The 20,118-nt window shown below is 34.7% G+C and overlaps 1 protein-coding gene across 2 annotated transcripts in view; it reads right to left on the bottom strand.

Moving 5' to 3' along the window:
• The window catches only part of LOC133185435 (C2 domain-containing protein 5-like), a 31,047-nt gene extending 11,094 nt beyond the window's left edge, over positions 1 to 19,953 (bottom strand). Inside the window, exons 1-23 of one of the 2 annotated variants that reach the window (XM_061320632.1) lie at positions 19,913 to 19,953; positions 18,417 to 18,586; positions 18,083 to 18,169; positions 16,106 to 16,146; positions 15,757 to 15,887; positions 15,129 to 15,224; positions 14,104 to 14,259; positions 13,837 to 13,897; positions 13,433 to 13,564; positions 10,771 to 11,120; positions 10,593 to 10,693; positions 9,345 to 9,453; positions 8,853 to 8,967; positions 8,084 to 8,296; positions 7,279 to 7,383; positions 6,998 to 7,087; positions 6,638 to 6,698; positions 4,573 to 4,626; positions 3,678 to 3,752; positions 3,281 to 3,343; positions 2,889 to 2,987; positions 465 to 569; positions 161 to 283 (exon numbers count right to left, since the gene is read on the bottom strand). In XM_061320632.1, coding sequence (XP_061176616.1) covers positions 161 to 283; positions 465 to 569; positions 2,889 to 2,987; positions 3,281 to 3,343; positions 3,678 to 3,752; positions 4,573 to 4,626; positions 6,638 to 6,698; positions 6,998 to 7,087; positions 7,279 to 7,383; positions 8,084 to 8,296; positions 8,853 to 8,967; positions 9,345 to 9,453; positions 10,593 to 10,693; positions 10,771 to 11,120; positions 13,433 to 13,564; positions 13,837 to 13,897; positions 14,104 to 14,259; positions 15,129 to 15,224; positions 15,757 to 15,887; positions 16,106 to 16,146; positions 18,083 to 18,169; positions 18,417 to 18,506 — 2,457 coding nt within the window. In that variant the 5' untranslated portion in view covers positions 18,507 to 18,586; positions 19,913 to 19,953. The remainder of the gene's footprint in view (positions 1 to 160; positions 284 to 464; positions 570 to 2,888; positions 2,988 to 3,280; positions 3,344 to 3,677; positions 3,753 to 4,572; positions 4,627 to 6,637; positions 6,699 to 6,997; positions 7,088 to 7,278; positions 7,384 to 8,083; positions 8,297 to 8,852; positions 8,968 to 9,344; positions 9,454 to 10,592; positions 10,694 to 10,770; positions 11,121 to 13,432; positions 13,565 to 13,836; positions 13,898 to 14,103; positions 14,260 to 15,128; positions 15,225 to 15,756; positions 15,888 to 16,105; positions 16,147 to 18,082; positions 18,170 to 18,416; positions 18,587 to 19,912) is intronic. The other variant, XM_061320633.1, reaches the window with a different exon arrangement.
• Positions 19,954 to 20,118: the final 165 nt, after the last annotated feature.

Here is a 20,118-nt window from a genome sequence, read left to right on the forward strand (position 1 = left end):
TTTGGCGATATTAAGTACTCATGTAAAATCTACAGTAAGTGATTGGGACTTCCAAATTACTTTGCCATATATCCATGGTATTCAAGACATCAGTGTTTAAGACACTGAAGTTCAACTGTACTTAAGTTGCATAATAAATCTGTATATTTAAGACTTTGACCTGGAGATTTGAAGCCAGTGTGGTGGATCCAGGAATTTTGTGGGTGTTCAGCATGGTAAATCCCTCTGGAAGCTGAGACTGTTTCAGCAGTGATATTATGTTCTCATCATTTGCATCATCAACCTGTCATAAATACATGTAAGTGTACATGTTCATATTCAGTACAATTTCATTCATTATTTATTTTTTAATAATTTTTTTTTCTCATCATAAAGGTTCACAAGTTTCATACTATGTTTATTTTAAGTGATTTACAATCTTGAACCATTGCACACACTGGTGAAATTGAGTAAGAATTAAAAACCTCAATGACAAAAGTGTCCTTGTTTCCTGAGGATAAATCCAGCTCTGATGTTTCCTCATCACTGTCGTCAGTGACAACACTACGTGGACTGATTTGTCCTGTGTCCTAAAAACACAGTTATAAAACTTATACATGAACATTACAGCAGATTCCCATACAGTTATTGCGAAGATCAAAGAAATGCCACAGACATTATTCTCCAATAAATCACGAACGTTATAAAAAAATTATCAGATCAGAAACACATATCAAACATGTACAGTTGATACGAATATTTGACTTTAGTATCTAATATATGTAGACCATTCAATGTGTAGTCTTCCCCAGTTTAAACAATGTGTATTGCATAGGGCTGCACAATCATATCGATATTCTGGTAAATTGCAATTCGTTAACAAAAAATATTGTATTGTGATACAATTTTTCAGTTCCGATATACATGTACATTCCATACCTATAAACATAGGTAATCAAAGATTACGAAGCTCACCTCGACGAAGGCTATCTATAAGTAAGGCAAATCTCACATCATATTTTTTCTAGTTAGTGTTCATCCCAAGATCAATATCCATACAAATTTGGTTTAAGAAGGACTTATAGATACTTGGAAATAGACCTGCTCAAAAAACTTCTAACCTGTTTACTAATCAAGAAAATTTTGGACAGTTCCAACATCCAAAGCAAGTCTGGAAGTTTTCATCCTTAGATGTACCATCCAAGCTGTTTAATCATAACATGCCATAATATTATATAGCTACTCCAAAAACATTACTCTGGTCACCCATCTGGAAAATGTAGGTCAGATTCAGAATCCAAAACAAGTCTGAAAGTGTCCATCCTAAGATACATCATCCATGCTAATTTGATTAAAATATGGCTAAAATTCACTCATCTGGAAAATCTAGGTCAGATTCAGCATCCGAAGCAAGTGTGGTAGTGTCCATCCCTAGATGCATCATCCATGCAAGTTTGGTCCAGGTAAGGGCTTATAGTTACTTGGGAATAGACCTGCTCCAAATATAGGTCAGATCCAGCATCCGAAGCAAGTGTGGTAGTGTCCATCCCTAGATGCATCATCCATGCAAGTTTGGTTCAAGTAGGGCTTATAGTTACTTGGGAATGGACTTGCTCCAAAAACTTTAACCTGGTCCCTCATCTGGAAATTCTAGGTCAGGTCCAGCATCCGAAGCAAGTGTGGTAGTGTCCATCCCTAGATGCATCATCCATGTAAGTTTGGTCCAGATAGGGCTTATAGTTACTTGGGAATGGATTTGCTCCAGAAACTTTAACCTGGTCACTCAACTGGAAAATCTAGGTCAGATCCAGCATCCGAAGCAAGTGTGGTAGTGTCCATCCCTAGATGCATCATCCATGCAAGTTTGGTTCAGGTAAGGGCTTATAGTTCCTTGGGAATGGACCTGCTCTAAAAACTATAACCTGGTCACTCATCTGGAAAATCTAGGTCAGATCCAGCATCCGAAGCAAGTGTGGTAGTGTCCATCCCTAGATGCATCATCCATGCAACTTTGGTTCAGGTAGGGCTTATAGTTACTTGGGAATGGACCTGCTCCAAAAACTTAAACCTGGTCACTCAACTGGAAAATCTAGGTCAGATCCAGCATCTGAAGCAAGTGTGGTTGTGTCCATCCCTAGATGCATCATCCATGCAAGTTTGGTTCAGGTAGGGCTTGTAGTTACTTGGGAATGGATTTGCTCCAAAAACTTTAACCTGGTCACTCATCTGGAAAATCTAGGTCAGATCCAGCATCCGAAGCAAGTGTGGTAGTGTCCATCCCTAGATGCATCATCCATGCAAGTTTGGTTCAGGTAAGGGCTTATAGTTCCTTGGGAATGGACCTGCTCTAAAAACTATAACCTGGTCACTCATCTGGAAAATCTAGGTCAGATCCAGCATCCGAAGCAAGTGTGGTAGTGTCCATCCCTAGATGCATCATCCATGCAACTTTGGTTCAGGTAGGGCTTATAGTTACTTGGGAATGGACCTGCTCCAAAAACTTTAACCTGGTCACTCAACTGGAAAATCTAGGTCAGATCCAGCATCCGAAGCAAGTGTGGTAGTGTCCATCCCTAGATGCATCATCCATGCAAGTTTGGTCCAGGTAGGGCTTGTAGTTACTTGGGAATGGACTTGCTCCTAAAACTTTAACCTGGGACGCCGACGCCGACGCCAACGCCGGGGGTATAGCATAAGCTCATCTCGACTTCGTCGAGGTGAGCTAAAAACTGTGAAAATCAAATTTGCAAGTTTCTTACTGCTCGATCACACACGATTAAAACTGCAAACGACAGAACCAGATTCATGTATGATCTCTTACATTACACGAACGATCACGCACATTTCAACAATAACATTGCAGTCACCAAATATTAACAAAGGGTTATGTTTCTCCCTAGCTGACTTACAATGTGCAGCAGTTCGTGTTTCTCTCGATTCCTCAGCACTTTCTCTGAAATCCTCTTCTGTATTTCCTGTAGGCGGCTATTCTCCTCCTCAGATGTGGCCTGAAACACACAAAACACTACATTGTTGTAGTTATTAATTCACAAGACATCGTTATGCAAATATTGCTACGTGGTAAACATTGCACACTACATTGTAAGAGGTTAGAATGATGTTTTCAGTTTATCTAAGTTAAAATAAAGCATTTTATTCAATTATGCATACAGAATAAAAAACTTCGATCAGAAATTGTAAAAATGTTAAGTTAGTTCAATATCCTAAATAGCAAGTACATGTATATACAGAAAGGATGACTGTCCTAATGTTTAGTGGAAAAGTATGTGGGATAACTCACCTGACCTGACACCCTAGGTACCGAGGGCATTGGAAGGGCTGCCATGAAAACAGCAGTGGCAGTCTGAAAATAAAAGAATATCAATTATGTTTGAAGATTAAGATGATAAAATGTGCAAGTAAGCTTAATATACAAACACATTATTATATTTTGTTCTTGAACCTCAGTAAAATTTAATCCAACCACTCGAAACCTGCAAACATATTAATGGTCTTTTTGAGAATGCATTTAAAGGGTTTCCTTTCTTGAAAAATATTTACGCAAAATACTTTCATAGAATTAAAGAGAGCATTATTTGCACTCAATGAATATCAAACAATAAAAATTCCTATTTCAAAAATGGATACAAATATGAATGACATTCTTGAAAGAGTTTGCATCTCCACACTGGACTTACTGCCACTCCGACTAGTAAGGACTCTCCCACTGTGATCTGTATCTTTAGACCATAGAGACCATTCATACCACACAGCTGTAAAAATACAGTGAAACTTGTCTAATTTGATACATGTATGTATAAGGACACAAATTTTGTGTCAGAGAATAAAAAAAGATATCAGATAGCTCTGTGTAAATAATATGGGAAATAACTTATACAGGGAAATTTTGCCCCCCCCCCCATTTTTTTTTTCGCCCCTTTCACCGTATTCACAGGTGGACAAATTTAAAATGGGGCAAAATCATAACATACAGTATAGTTTCTGAAACAGAACTGATATTGGGCGAAGTTAAAACGGGGCAAAATCATTTCCAACTGTGAAAGGGCGAAAATAACATGGAACGAATATAACCCTGTATACAGTATATTAGTAAAGTGGGAAAGAAAAGGAAGGTTGCAATTCATAGTGAAACAAAGTGCACAGGTGCCTAAAAAGAAAGTATTTTCTATAATAAGTAAGTACAAAACTCATGGATGTAAATAAACATTGTCATTTGTAAAGCTGATACAGCTTCAAAAATAAACTGTGGCAGCTATAACATTTCACTGGAATACTGTATAATTATACAGAAAAATTAAAATTTTGATCCTATAAATTTCACAAACATACTAGAATTCACAAGACAGGCTTCTCCTAAAAACACAATTGCCCTCAAATCTGTAATCCAATAAGGTTGAGCTGAATTTTTTAAACTACCCATTTTGATTTATTTACAAAATCATCAAAGCCAACAAGATGGCTCAATTTAAAGAGGATGTTGCTGAAAATCCGGCTAAAAGCTCACAATTTAATGTGTAGAAGTACAGACAATACAGATACTTAGACAAAATATCTGCTTTAAAGAAAAAGTACCTTGAGTTTATTCATCAGCTGACTGTGGAGTTCATATTCCAAGAAAGGAAGGCACTGAAAGAAAGATACAGTATATACAGTGAAACTGAATATTGGATTTTTTTTTCCTTCCCTAACATTATTTCACAAGTACAGTGGACCTTCACTTATCAGGACGCCAGATATCCTGACGCTTCAGCTACATGTAAAAGATGATTTTTTTCTTGGGAAATGAAATTATCTAAAGATAATTTGCCTTGTTTATCCAGAATTCTGTATTCCAGATCCTGATGGTCAATTTTTACCACAAAATGCTTTTTTTTTTTTACATTTTGGGCCACACCAATTTAATTTCTTGTTCGTCGGACATTTGATGAAAAAAGTACAAGCGGGCGAGCGGTAAAATAATAATATTATTACTTTTTTGTAGGCAAAATTTTTTGGCAGAGCGTGAAAAAATTTGAGTGGACAATTATATTTTTTCTGATCTGCAGAGTAAGCAGATTTAAAATACCAAAAATAGAGAGGAAATGGAATAGAAAATAGCATAGAATTTCCATGGTGCGGGAAATTGAAATTAATATTATTTTTATAGTTTTGTTTAAATACAAGCGCGTGGGTCCGACGAACAAAACATTTTATTGGTGTGGCCTTGGTTCATTTATCTGGAGAGTAATTTTTAATTGATCTTTTGACTCTGGTCAACTTATCTAAACTGGGTGTTAATTGCTGTAAACACACAGACCTGGCTGATTGGTTTTGAAAAGACAATCACCTGTGATCTGTTTCAGTGATTCACTGCGACGTTAATGTATTGTTGTATGGTTGTTTCCAAGATATACGCATAAGACTAAGATTCTCCGACATGTGTGAAATTGCACTAATGTATTAAAATAATCTAAAATTTCAATAAGTTATTTATAATCAGCAAAATATTTACAGTTAGCTTGAATACACTATTAACATTGGTTTTACTTATTGCTTTTTATAGACCTATTTCTGGAGCTTTATAACATCATTCTTCATGCATATTTATCAGACAGTATATTTTTATGATCATAATTTATATAAAATCACATTCAATTGATCAATAAATGATCACTAATGCAATCATGCTCAGAAGGTAAGCTTGTGTGTAATTACATGTATGTCAAATTTAGTATGAATAAATGTTCAAATGGAAATTAGACTCTAGGTTTAGTTAAAGTTCGCTTGGGTAAATTCAAATCTCTTCACGATAGTTGGCTTGGAAGAGTTTAGTCATTAGTAATTATCAAGGAAAAATTATTATTATGGCCGTATAAGCGGCTTTACATCCAATGCGCTGTTTTAACAAGTTTTATGTAGTGGTGCATATGTATACTATAGTATTTAATCAATAAAACATACAGTTGAACTTCGGTATCTCGAACACAGATATCTTTAATTCCATGGATATGTCGAAGTAATATTAAAGGCCAAATTACTTATTCTTTAAGTATTTTACCCTGGATGTGTTGAATCCTCGGATAGCCATTGGGTTCGAGATAACGAGGTTTGACTGTATTAATATAATGCAAATAATGCAGCATTATTCACTATTGTCACTGGTATGAAAAGCTATATTGCTCGAAATTGAGGAAATTTAGGAATCCGGACGCTTCACCTATACGGGTGATTTTGACTGGGAACCAAAGCGTCCGGATAAATGAGGCCCCACTGTATTAAAAGAGGTGATAAAATACAGTTGTACTAAATGTATATTTTCTGCATCTTTTAACTGATCAATATTTCATGACATTCACAAATTTAGAAAGTCAAAACCATGCACATACTAAGGTATTTTATTCTAATTTAAAGTCACTTGAAAAATACTGTCAAACTAAACTCTCAAACTAATCAAAAGTTGAAATTTATAAATAAAGTAAGAAGAAACTGAAACAAGGCTAAATATTCTATGAAGTTAGAAAAAAAGAGTGCATGTTTTGTTTTAATTTTTTTTAACTCAATTTCAATCAATGTATCAAATTCAAAAAATAATTCTGATCTATTCTCTGCCTTTTTGTATGGATTCTATTGTTTGACTTTTTTTCATGAGTGTACATACATCACTTATCTCCCGGGCATTTGATTCTCCACCTTTGCTTTTAGCTTTTGGTCGACAAACCCTGTAATACAAATACATGTACATGTACTTTTAGAACAGGATGCCAGCTTAAATAAATAAAAATTGTATTACATTAACATGTACAAAGATGTCAACTTTAATGAAAATCTTATTCCCTCCTTGGAACAATATGCCTGCATGGCTGTTAGAATCATAATGAACAACTACATCTTTTAAACACCAAAAGATATTCAAAGAATTAGTAAATATGTACTCATCATTAATAAGTCTTCAATATGTCCTCTGTTTCAATATAAAACCTCTGATCTGTGGTTAAAATCAGTGAATATTCCTACCCACCTGGCTTGTATGAAGGCACCTTTACCATGGGTCTGAATCTCAGTGGGAGGGTCTATAGTGGTGAACAATACATCAGGAACTTTTCGTTTCCTATAACGTATATGAAAATACACATGCATATTTACATCATATAAATAAACAACTCTCAAATACTTTTACACTTAAAGTCAACAAAAACCAAGCTGTATAATATTTCTATTTTACACATACAACCTTCTATAGTGGTAAGAAAAATTAAGGAATATAATTCTATTAAGTTTCATCAAAATCCTAATATGCACCTGCATATTCCACAGACAGACAGATTGACAGGGAAGGGAGCGGAGCTGGGTTTGTATGGAACATGACACAGCAGACAGTTATAATGTGGTGAACCATCATCAGATCTGTAATACAAAATCACCAATAATCATCCTGTATCATTCATGTACATTTACTTAAGAAATAATGTCTCATTTTTAAACATCTATCGGGGTATAAATACGGGTTGGTATGAGATCAAATTTACCATAAAGCCCTTCCGGCTTTATGGAATTTAATCTCGTGACCAACCCGTATTTTTATCCCGATAGATGTTTAAAATTGATACTAACATTATTACTTATATTTACATTAATTTTACGATTTATTCATATTTTATATTTTCCTGATTATAATCTTTAACACGTGAAATGTTTTATTTTTCAAACTCAACGGCACGTATTTGATCCACTGTTTGCGCGTCGTCCCTTTAAGATGTCACTGAGAAATAACATCGAATGTTTATGACGTGAGGAACCCGTGTTTATACGGATATAGATACGCGTTGCTTTTAATAGTGTTATATAAAAGAAAACATTTGCAAATGTAAATATTTTGTTTTAAAGGTCAAAATCATAAGACTGTTCTCTTGCATACTTCTTTTATGATCATTTGTCTGAAAAGATTAATTTATCAATGGTCAAAACTCAAGATCCATTAAATTGAATTATTTGCGACAGATTTAACTGTCAGTCTCTGGAATGCCAAAGTCATAAAAAATTATCCTTTAAAGAAATCATGGTTCATGTTCATGTTAACGTTTAAAAAAAGGTGTAAACTACAGACCCATGATCATAGAGAGCTTGGAGGGAGCTCTGGGCAGCAGAGTTGGCGAGGTTAACATCCACATACAGCTTTTTGTCTCGTTCTTTTTCAGCAGAAGGCTTTTCAGGAACAACAGCAGGGGGTGGGGGAGGTACTCGTGTCGATGATGTGGGGTCGTAGGTGACGTTAACTCGGGCAGCAGTACCAGTGGCACACAAAACAATGATTTCATCACTATAAAAGAGGATGTATATATCAGACACATTGTTACTCAGAAAACGTGATGTTACATCATACCTAATTCAATTACATTAATTCAAATATTTCATTAAATCTTAAAATGATCTTCAGTCTATGGTGGTTTTACTGTGTATCATAGCATATGACATCCCATGGTTCTACTGAGTGTCTGAATGTCTTACCAGATGGAGGTCTTTTCTGTATATCCTAACACAGCGTGACATCCCATATTTTTATTAAGTGTCTGAATGTCTTACCAGATGGTTCTATATATACTTACACAGCGTGACATCTCATGGCTTTACTGAGTGTCTGAATGTCTTATCAGATGGTGGTCTGTTCTATATATATTTACACAGCATGACATCCCACGGCTTTACTGAGTGTCTGAATGTCTTATCAGATGGTGGTCTGTTCTATATATATTTACACAGCATGACATCCCACGGCTTTACTGAGTGTCTGAATGTCTTACTAGATGGTTGTTTGTTCTGTATATCCTAACACAGCATGACATCACATGGCTTTACTGAGTGGTTGAATGTCTTACCAGATGGTGGTCTTTTCTGTGTATCCTAACACAGCGTGACATCCCATTGCTTTACAGTGAGTTCTGATCTCCGTCCTAATTTCTGTCCACCAAGCATCTCTAGTCTCTGGTTCCTCTATAATGACCATGGTAACAAATTTTTTAAATCTGCCCAATCATTTCCTCATCCTTGCCCATTATGTACTGTAAAATCACTTATTTTTGAAGGGTCAAATTTTTCGCCATTTGGGGAAAAATATGGGTTAGCCAGGATTTGATGTCGTGGTTGGTATACATTTAGATAACAAAAAATGTACTGGTATTAAGAAATTTTAACCTTATGTGGAGGACAAGATTTCATGAGTCTCTTATCATCATGAAAACAACAAAAATTAAACACACCCAGGAAAATCAGTGATTTTACAAGTTCAATTTTAACTGTGCAATTATTAAATGCCAATTTTTGAGTTACTGAATTACCCTTCATGTAAAACAGAAATAATTTTAACAGACCTGGGTTGTGAATCTTGTCCAGGAGTTTGACTGACTTGGCTGACACAACACCCCCCAGGTGGACAATGAACCCAACAGGAAATGAGGTCATAGTGAAGAAAGGATACTCCTGAAAATAAATATATTTCATCAACTGAAATCAATTAATTCATTCATCATAAACATGTTCATACATATTTAGCATATTTTAAAACAATACAGTATTATAAATAATTTTTGCTACATGTGTATATGAATTTTGACATACTCAGTGTTAATTTCTCATCAGGAAATTGATACACTGCTGGTACCTAATTATGCACTTGGAGTCTTGGAACACTTATTGACATTCTTTAACCTTCATCTTTTGATCCTCGAATATACTGATCTGGTTTTGCTGTCATCTACCACATATTAAACAAGCTTGAATTTGAAAGGTCAAATTGTTATGAATTCATGGTAACTTTGGCCTTAGATTTTTTGATGCTCAAAATGTTCAAGTATATTTCTAGGGACACCTACCCCCTACCTAGCAAGTTTAGGACCAAATGGCCTAATGCATGGTACTAATCATATGATGTCTAACAACATTAGTAAAAGGATATCCAAACACTTATCATCACCTTTCACATTCTTTCAAATGAAAAGGCTGGTACTCCTGTTCACAAGTCACCTCTTTAGGAAGTTTTAGACAGAAAAATGAAAATTATACCAATGCCTTACCATGAGCTCTATCCTGAGTTGTTGAGCTGACAGCTTAACTTACAGAAATATCAAAATTATACAAATGCCTTACCATGAGCTCTATCTTGGGTTGCTGAGCTGACAGCTTGACTTACTGTGAGCTCTATGCTGGATTGCTGAGCTGACAGCTTGACTTACTGTGAGCTCTATGCTGGGTTGCCGAGCTGACAGCTTGACTTACTGTGAGCCCTATGCTGGGTTGCTGAGCTCACAGTGTGACTTACCATGAGCTCTATGCTGGGTTACTGAGCTAACAGCTTGACTTACTGTGAGCTCTATACTGGGTTGTTGAGCTGACAGCTTGACTAACCATGAGCTCTATGCTGGGTTGCTGAGCTGACAGCTTGACTTACTGTGAGCTCTATGCTAGGTTGCTGAGCTGACAGCTTGACTTACCATTAGGTCTATGCTGGGTTGCTGAGCTGACAGTGTGACTTACTATGATCTCTATGCTGGGTTGTTGAGCTGACAGCTTGACTTACCATTAGATCTATGCTGGGTTGCTGAGCTGACAGCCTGACTTACCATTAGGTCTATGCTGGGTTGCTGAGCTGACAGCTTAGTAGCAGCTTTACTACCACTCCCTACAACACTGCCACTTCCACTGCTCTCTGTCAAACTGCTTCCTACAAACCAGGCACCTGTTAATTAATGGTTCAAGACTTGACACTGAGTGTTTAAAGTCAAAAAGACATGGATGTACCTTTAGGAGGTGTGGTACTACTAGCATCTGATTCTGAGGATCGTCGTACCACTGTCTGAGGGGAGTTCACCTTGACAGGTGATGTTGCACACCTAATTATGTTTGGTGGGGAGGAGGGTGTAGCAGAATCTTCTATGAGAGGGGAACTGAAAGGAAAACTGAATGCTGACTGGCTGCTTTGAACTAAGGGTGGGGCAGATGGAGGAGGGGAGATGGAAGCTGTTTTTTTGACGGGTGTGTGGGGTGGGGTCATTGTTAAGTGATGATGTGAGCGAGATAGGGAGGGGCCATGAGTGGGTGGGGTGTGGTGATGATTGAAGAAGTGGAGAGAGTTCACAGCATGCCTCAAACTGAAAGAGAAACAGAAGGAAAAAACACTTATTTTAGGATCTTGGTAACCATGCTAAACATCAAATTACATGCAACATTTATGTAAAGAAAGCTAACTTTGATTAGAAAGCAAGTGAGAGATACCTTATAAAACAAACATTTCCAATGAGGTAGATTTTATTCTGTTTAATCCGATCAATTTGCTCATTCATGCAGCAGTTGCTATTGAGCTTCCATGACTCATTTGTATTAGAATTTTAGAGATTAATTTAGTAAAAGATTTTAGTGAGCTAGATGTATATATCTAAAAAAGTAAAAAATTCCCTCTACCATTGTCACACTAGTTGTTAAAATACTTGTTTAATGTGAAAATGTTTGGTGATTTGAACTTGTTTAGTGAAAGAAGTGGATGATCTGAAATGTGACAAAAATGCTTGATGATTTTTAAAAAAAAATATAATAAAAACATACCAACACTAGGTGCATTGCTTGAAATAAAGTTCACAAAAATGACTGAGTAAAATACAATTACCATAAGCATTTCTCGACTATGGTTGACCTCAATTCTGCATTGCAAGTACTTCATTATATTTCAATTTTTTTGTATTTTTTCTAACATAGCAATAATTATTAAATACAAGGCACATGCAAGACCATTTTTAGGAATGAAGAGCAGTGAGAAAAACAACATTTTGACTGGAAAACATCATTCTAATACTAAATATTTTTATATTAATCCTGACTAGCACTAGGTTTGACATGAAAATTATTAAGTGTGTTTCACTATTATCAAAGTGCATTTGGATTCTAAATAAAAAATAATTAGTGACAACATTTAGTGTTTTTACTACATACATGTAATTACAAAAAAAGTTTTTTATCAAATACAGTTCACAACACCAAAACCTTCCTTAAAATCAGTGGGCAGAACAGAGCTACCAATCTTATTTATCATATTGTGAAGTCACTGATTTCCATGGAGATTTAATTTTTTTTTTTTTTTTTTTGTTTTCACAGTAAGAAGAGATCCACAAATCCAGGTCCATCACAAAATTGAAAGTTTCATATACATAACTATTAAACATTTCTCCAACCACAAAATCCCCCCCCCATCCCTGAACCAATATTTTTCCTCCATAAATATCCCCCCCCCCATACCTTGAAAATTTGACCCCATGAAAATATATGACTTTAGTTTTACAGTACCAGTAATCTAGGAACTTGTAGAATTTACATGAACTTTTGTTAAGTTCGTGTAAAAGATTTACTTCAAAATAAAACTTTCATGTCCTTTAAACAATTTTTCTTAGAAATCACACACAATCATAGTGAAGTTTTTAGCCCCTGCTTGTGATCAACAATAAATTTATCACAATGTAGATATGTTATTGTTATTCTTAGAAGTGATGAAACGTTACTGATCATGGTACAAGTTTTAGCAAATGAATGTTATTTTACATGTACAGATCTGATTGTTACTAAAACATGAAATAATCTAAACCACTCTCCACTACTTATCAATGATACACAACAACAAAGAAAATTCTCTGGTGTGATAAACACCACATTGTGTATGTACTTACTTCAGAAATATTGTACATCAAATCTAAATATACTGACTGATAAATTGTAGCATTAACAGTTTCAAAACAATTGAAATGTTTATAACGAATAACAATGTGTGTTTGTGAAACACAAATACCTGTATGTCTTTTGTAACTTACAATTCATACATGTACATGTAAATAGCCATTCACACTTGGGGATGATCTTGATGAGACAAAGATCTTAACCTTCATCATAACCCAAGATATAAAGTCATCTTAAAAAGTTATGTGATTATGTCTTACATCTGGAGGATACAATTAAGGATAAACATACATGTACAAACACATATAGAGATGGACAGGACAACCTGATAGTCAATCTCTGAACCTGCCAGCAGGATTTTTTCTTTGCAATGAGAAATTGTTATTCCAGTACAAATACTGAAATTTAGCCCTATTGGAGTAGCCTCTCCAAAACTGTTGATTAGGATGCTAATGCACACATTTACACTAACAGGTTCTTTAATTATAACATGAACAGTTTCAAAAATTGTCTGGTGAACAAAAACCAGTGGTCATCTCAAATTTCTAATTGCTCTAAAAGAGGAACCTTTCTGCAAAGTTTGGACAATGAGAATTATCAATTCATACCCCATTTGAGGTAAGCATTTTTAAAAGTCTCTTCATAATTAATACAAAATCAGCTGATATATATACATGTAGAATCAACAAATGAAAATAACATTTGACTGTAAAATATGATGATAACAAGAGATGTCACTTACTCTTTGAATTGAGGAGAGGCCCCTTGAGGTGAAGGGGGCATCAACTGTGAAGGTCGTATCAAGGTCACTCCAGTTCCAATGCCTCGGGCCACAATACCAGACTCACCCTCCAAATCAAAGCATTGACAATAGCTTAGGAAAGAAAGGTCAGTTGATTTAATTCATTGTATCAGAAAAATGAAATAGATTAGATAGATAAAAAACTAATTTCCAGTGATGGTATATATGTTCATACATGGATAAACACTACAAGTATGATAGCAATAATGGGAATGTATGCCTAGATAATCACTACATTAACACTGAATGTATTATCAACATCCTTTTATGAAGAAACTCAGACTTACTCACCACTATATTTTACAGACTTATTAACAAGGTATAAAGTATTTTCCAAAACATACCCTATCACTGCATTACCACCCAACTCTGCTACTTTTACACCAATTTTCCTCTGAAGTTCACCTACAAAATATTGTCATTAGTGATTCATATTTTATAACAACACTCTAAAGGTCAAGATGTATTCTCAGACCATTTTTGGCACTTAATCTTGTATACCACAAAGCATAAGCAAGTATCTTACTTCATTTATTTCATGTCATGAGTACCTGATAACTTAATATAAATAATAAATCTCTTTCTTTATCATTAACATTAGCTATAAATACCTGACAACTTGGAGAAGAGTCGTTGTCGTGCCTCATTAGATGCCCGCGGTGTTCTGATCTTGTCAATCCATTGGTATTCTGGGTCATCATTCACCACTAATTCCTCTACAAATCCGTTAATAACTTGCATGCGATACCCTGAAGGCACTTCTGCAGCTGAAACAATCATAAAAGTACATCTTCAGGCAGAATATTTTTTATATATATATTTTCAGGTACTTCCACCATCCAATTACAAGTATTTGAGCTCGAACCATTGTCAAATATGACACATGAATGTCTTGTTCAAATGTTATAAGAAATTCTATCAGAAAAGAGATACTTTTTGTGTTGTGTTGTATTTGATATACCTTCCATGCAGGCCCAGAAAGGACCTTGTCCCAATTGAAAACTGACTCTTCTTTTCACAAAATTAAGGTAAAAATTCCCAAATGACAAGCAGATTGAATTTTCAATGCTTTTTATCAACAATATTAAATTCTGTGATTATATGGAAATGTGCATAGAGGATAAGCCAACAATATAATAGTCTTTATTTTGATAATACCTACATGTAACATTTCAAAAATATTTCCAATCATTGTTTCTTATTTTTCCATATAAAATTCCCAATTAAAAGGGTAGAGAACCCTGTACCAAAGCAGTCAATTAAGCCCTTTTAAGACATACAGTGGCAATCGAAGAAATCAGCATTAATTTGCTACCAGTGGATTGAACAAAAATTGTGATTCGGCGTTATTACTGTAGGTGTACATAAATTATTTAAAATTTAGCATAATCACTGGGTAGTGAGTGGTTGGCATTATCATGAATTAGCACTACACATGTTTGGGTTTGTATTTGTATATCAATGTTTTATTAATGGTATTCATGAATTAGGGCATTGTTGTTCACGCCAAAGCTGCTAAAATATGAAGCCTGCTTTTTTAAGTACACATACAGTATGACCCGGTGGAAAAAAAACAGTGAACACTTACAGTATTCAAAGAATAATATGTGTTCTTAAGTGTATCACTTATACTCACTGCTGAAAAACTGGATGCCACATGATGACTGACGGAACTTGTTAACGTCTGAAAACAGGTCCACCTTCACAATCAGATTGAGCTCACCTCGAATACCTTGATACGGAGATATTACACTGTCAATCACTTAATATTGCTACCTATTGTATATCTTTCTCATTTGCAACACAAAAATGTCAACAATATAGATAGTAAAACTTACATCAGAATAGTTAATTTTACATGACAAGATACGTAATGACTTAGAATTACATATTAATTTGAAGAATTTATATGTCTATAATTAATTCATTGGGTATATTTTGAATGTGACAAAAATGTACATTATTTTGCATTTTACAGGTGTAGCCTCAGCAGAGGTCTAGATATGTCCGAGACAAATTTCATAAAACAAAATAGTTGAACATTGATATTTTGACCTTTTGATAGAGGTCCCTGATATTCTATATACATGTTTAAGATATTTAAGTTCAAACGTAATTGAAATACATAATCATTACAAAAAATGTCAACAACCTTTCATTTTCTCAAGTTCTGTATATGATGTATTTTACCCACAAAATTATTGAACCCTTCTTACTAGTTTATTGTTCCAAGTCTATATATATTGAGCTTAATGTGACCATACCATGCATGGTGTCATAGATAGGGAACCAGCCGCTGATGACCTTGGGCATGTCCTTCGTCAGTAGAGGGTTGAGATCAATGTAAATCTTTCCTATTGCATCATTAGCACTGTATGTATCGTGGTCCAGCACCCTGAAACAAATTCCAAACTGAGAACAACTCAGAGCTAAATCATCAGGTTACATAAATTTTACAATTTATATGCTCAAAATATACTTATCAAAGTAACTGTTTTAAATCTTTCCTTCAGTGTACTAAATTATTCCTTTGTTTGTCATTCATGGATAGTGTTCTTGATTTTTTGCTGTTACTCTACATCTGTTGAATGCTTAACAGGTATAAATTTTTACCTCAGTTCTAGTGGTTCATCCTGAAGACTCTCATCTTCTCCCTGAGCATTATAAAAATAAGAAACTAAAATTACAATGTTAAATACTTCACAAAACAATTTTTTCATTACTTAAATTCCACGGAAAACAGTAAAAAAAAAAGATTATGCTAGTTAAGTGCAGAATACATTTGTTTGGATTTATTTGACATAAATAATTCTCTGTATTAGTTAAACCAGAAGTCTCTGATGAGACTGTAGCTCTACTGGTCTGTTTGTATAACAAAAGAAAAGTAGCACTTGGATTTGAAACATTGCAACATGCAACAATAATTAGAATTATGTATCTTAATGAAGTCTACTTCTGTGCCAAGTTATATTGAAATCAAATGAAAACTGTAGGAGGAGTAGCGTTTTGAAAGTATTTCATGGAAATTTCTATTTTTAGTAACCATGACCATTCACTCAAATAAAAAAACAGAAATACATATTATGTATCGTAGTGTATTCTAACTGTGTGCCAAATTAGATTGAAATCAGACCAAAATTGTAGGAGAAGTAACGTTTAATGGGAATTTCACAAAAATTTCTATTTTAAGTAACCATGGCAACACTCTTCATTGAATTCAAAAACCAATGCAATAAATTATGTATCTAAGTATAGTCTTCTTGTATGCCTAATTATATTAGAAGTAGACTAAAACTGTAGCAGGAGTAGTCTTTTAAAGGAATTTCACAGAAATTTCTATTTTTAGTAACCATGGCAACACTGTCCATTGAATTCAAAAACCGATGCAATAAATTATGTATCTTAGTGTAGTCTACTTGTGTGCCAAGTTATATTGAAATCGGACCAAAACTGTAGGAGGAGTAGCGTTTTAAAGGAATTTCACAGAAATTTCTATTTTTAGTAACCATGGCAACACCGTCCATTGAAATCAAAAACCGATGCACTAAATTATGTATCTTAGTGTTGTCTACTTGTAAGCCAAGTTATATTGAAATCGGACCAAAACTGTAGGAGGAGTAGCGTTTTAAAGGAATTTCACAGAAATTTCTATTTTTAGTAACCATGGCAACACTGTCCATCAAAATCAAAAACCGATGCACTAAATTATGTATCTTAGTGTAGTCTACTCGTGTGCCAAGTTATATTGAAATCGGACCAAAACTGTAGGAGGAGTAGCGTTTTAAAGGAATTTCACAGAAATTTCTATTTTTAGTAACCATGGCAACACCGTCCATCAAAATCAAAAACCGATGCACTAAATTATGTATCTTAGTGTAGTCTACTTGTGTGCCAAGTTATATTGAAATCGGACCAAAACTGTAGGAGGAGTAGCGTTTTAAAGGAATTTCACAGAAATTTCTATTTTTAGTAACCATGGCAACACCGTCCATCGAAATCAAAAACCGATGCACTAAATTATGTATCTTAGTATAGTCTACTTGTGTGCCAAGTTATATTGAAATCGGACCAAAACTAGGAGGAGTAGCGTTTTGAAAAATTGTTTACAGACAGACGGACAGACAGACAGACAGACAGACAGACGGACGGACGACGGACACCTTACTATCGCATAAGCTCTTCTGGTCTCTGACCAGTAGAGCTAAAAATGTACCACATGGTGGCCTGAACTTTAATGGAAGTAAAACATGAAGTTATCTTAGTCACAACCACTGTGGATCAAGGTAAAGTGCTCTCCCTTAAATCCACCAAATAAAATGCTTACTTTTTTCATCATGTTCATGCATCCACATAATATATGAAAGTCTATATGGATTTAATTTTTTTACCATTAAAGATAATTACATGACACATTATATAAACTTCCATGTACACAAGTACATACACTGATACAGCAATTTTAAAGACTTGAAAATTTTCAGGTCAACAAGCAAGGACAGTCAGAGAAGGGTGACTTAGGTTTTGTTTTGTATACTTTATACCTGATGAGACTGTACAATTTATACCTTTCTAGAGTTAACTTGAACATACCTCAAACTTGAACCATTCAGAGTTCCACTGTGGATTAAGGGACTTCTTACAGATATCAGTTTTAAAAACATCAGGTCCAAATCGTACCTTGATTAAAAAAGGAAAGCTTCTCTTGAATAACAGATTCTTTATCAAGATGCCATGTAATCTTTCTCTAACATCAATAGAATCAATACAAAATTACCAAAATCATCAACATGTGTAATATTACAATACATAATTACATTGATATTACATAAATAGTATACTACAAGTTGTAGTGTTTGGGGTCCTTTTGATGCGAATGTGCATACTACTGAAAACTCAAATATGAAATTGTTTATTTTCATGATACCTCAACATAAGCATCTGTAAGGTCAGTGGATCTATCCATAACAGGTAAGCCCCGCCCTGCAACCACACGAACTTTGACCTTTCCAGGCATATCCGTCAGTATTTACTTTTCCAGTCAGTCCAGCTGCTACATTGTTTGTTACAAGTACACCTCAGTGCATCTGAGTTGATCTATAAAATAAAAGTAATATGCAAGAACAGACATTAATTATTCTATTTTGATTTTAAAAATAATATCATACAGACTTGTCATTTGACTAAATTGTTATCAATACCAAATTTCACTTCACTTGATTTAAAACTTATTCATATATATTTTTTTTAAAACTAGACAACAATTTCATAATTTTTTTTTAAAGTACTAAACAGTGAAAGGATGAAGTTCTCCAAACTTTCAAAACTTTTTATTGATACTGAAACAGAGATCTCGGTTTTCTATGGTAATTTTTCCTTAATTTAGGGGGTAGGATGGTCTTTTGCAATTTGAAAAAAAGATGGTGAAAAATTTTCAATTTTGAGGCTCAACTTTGGCTGAAAATTTTCAAATCTCCAGTTGTGATTGTTTAACTCTGTCACAGGTATGTAATACTGTAACAAGGCAGTTAGTCCGAAATATCTGACGTTTTCCAGGCTTTTTTCACGATTTTGATATTTTATGTGCCAGGAAAATGTCAGAACCGGCACCATTATGAAAACTGGAAATTTCGCCGTCTTCAATCGGAGCAATTTTCGATACATGAGAACTGAATTAAATGCCGAACTTACAATTTATCAATAGCACAATGCTTCTAATACTCACCAATATCGATGAAAAGGAAATATCACTCTACATTTCGAAACAGGTCTTGCAAGATTTTAAAATGCACGAATTGAAAACAAAACTCGAGGGTCTGATAAAATGTTTTCCCCGGACTGTATATTTTACAAACAAACCATGAAAAAGAATTTTGATGAGTACTAAAGGCATTTTTCTATTGATAAGTTGTGAATTCAACATTTAATTCGGTTCGCAAGTATCGAAAATCAACCCGAGAATGCCTCCAGTTGAAGGTGACGAATTTCCAGTTTTCGTAATGGCGCCGGTTCTGACATTTTCCTGGCACGTAAAATATCAAAATCGTAAAAAAAAGCCAGGAAAACGTCAGATATTTCGGATTACAATTAAGGCAGTGAGTACATGAGTGTGATCATAAGAGTAAACCTGACATTTTACACGGACAGATTCTGTAACAAAATGAAGTGACTGTTTAGACAACCAACCAAGGTTATGTTACTTAGCAGATTTTGCTGATCACCACGTAACCTGTTATTACTGAATACTGTTCTTGAGTAGTGATACAATGGCACAGTGCACCAGCTGATAGTTAGGCACCAGCTGATACAGTTATTTTAGACATTGCTTCCTCTTGTATGCATGTATCTGTTATGTATTATTTAAATTCACAAGTTTCTGCTTGTTGTCATTCAAGAACAAGGTAATCCAAGTATACTTTATACCTTAATTAGCTCAACATTTGGGTCCACATTCAGAAAAGTGGGTAAGTCGGTGTTGAACAAGTCGTACCATAAAAACTCGGGACATTACATAGAAGAATAACTTTACTTTTAACCGAAGTTTGGCTAGATAACTGATTACTTACTTACCCAAATTAAATCTAGGGTTGAGGAAAAGCAAAAAAAAATGATGATTTTTTTGTGACCTA

This window comes from Saccostrea echinata, unplaced genomic scaffold (genome assembly GCF_033153115.1).
Source record: "Saccostrea echinata isolate AGI-Se365-2 ecotype Australia unplaced genomic scaffold, CSIRO_AGI_Sech_v1 ptg000012l, whole genome shotgun sequence".
Lineage (NCBI taxonomy): Eukaryota > Metazoa > Mollusca > Bivalvia > Ostreida > Ostreidae > Saccostrea > Saccostrea echinata.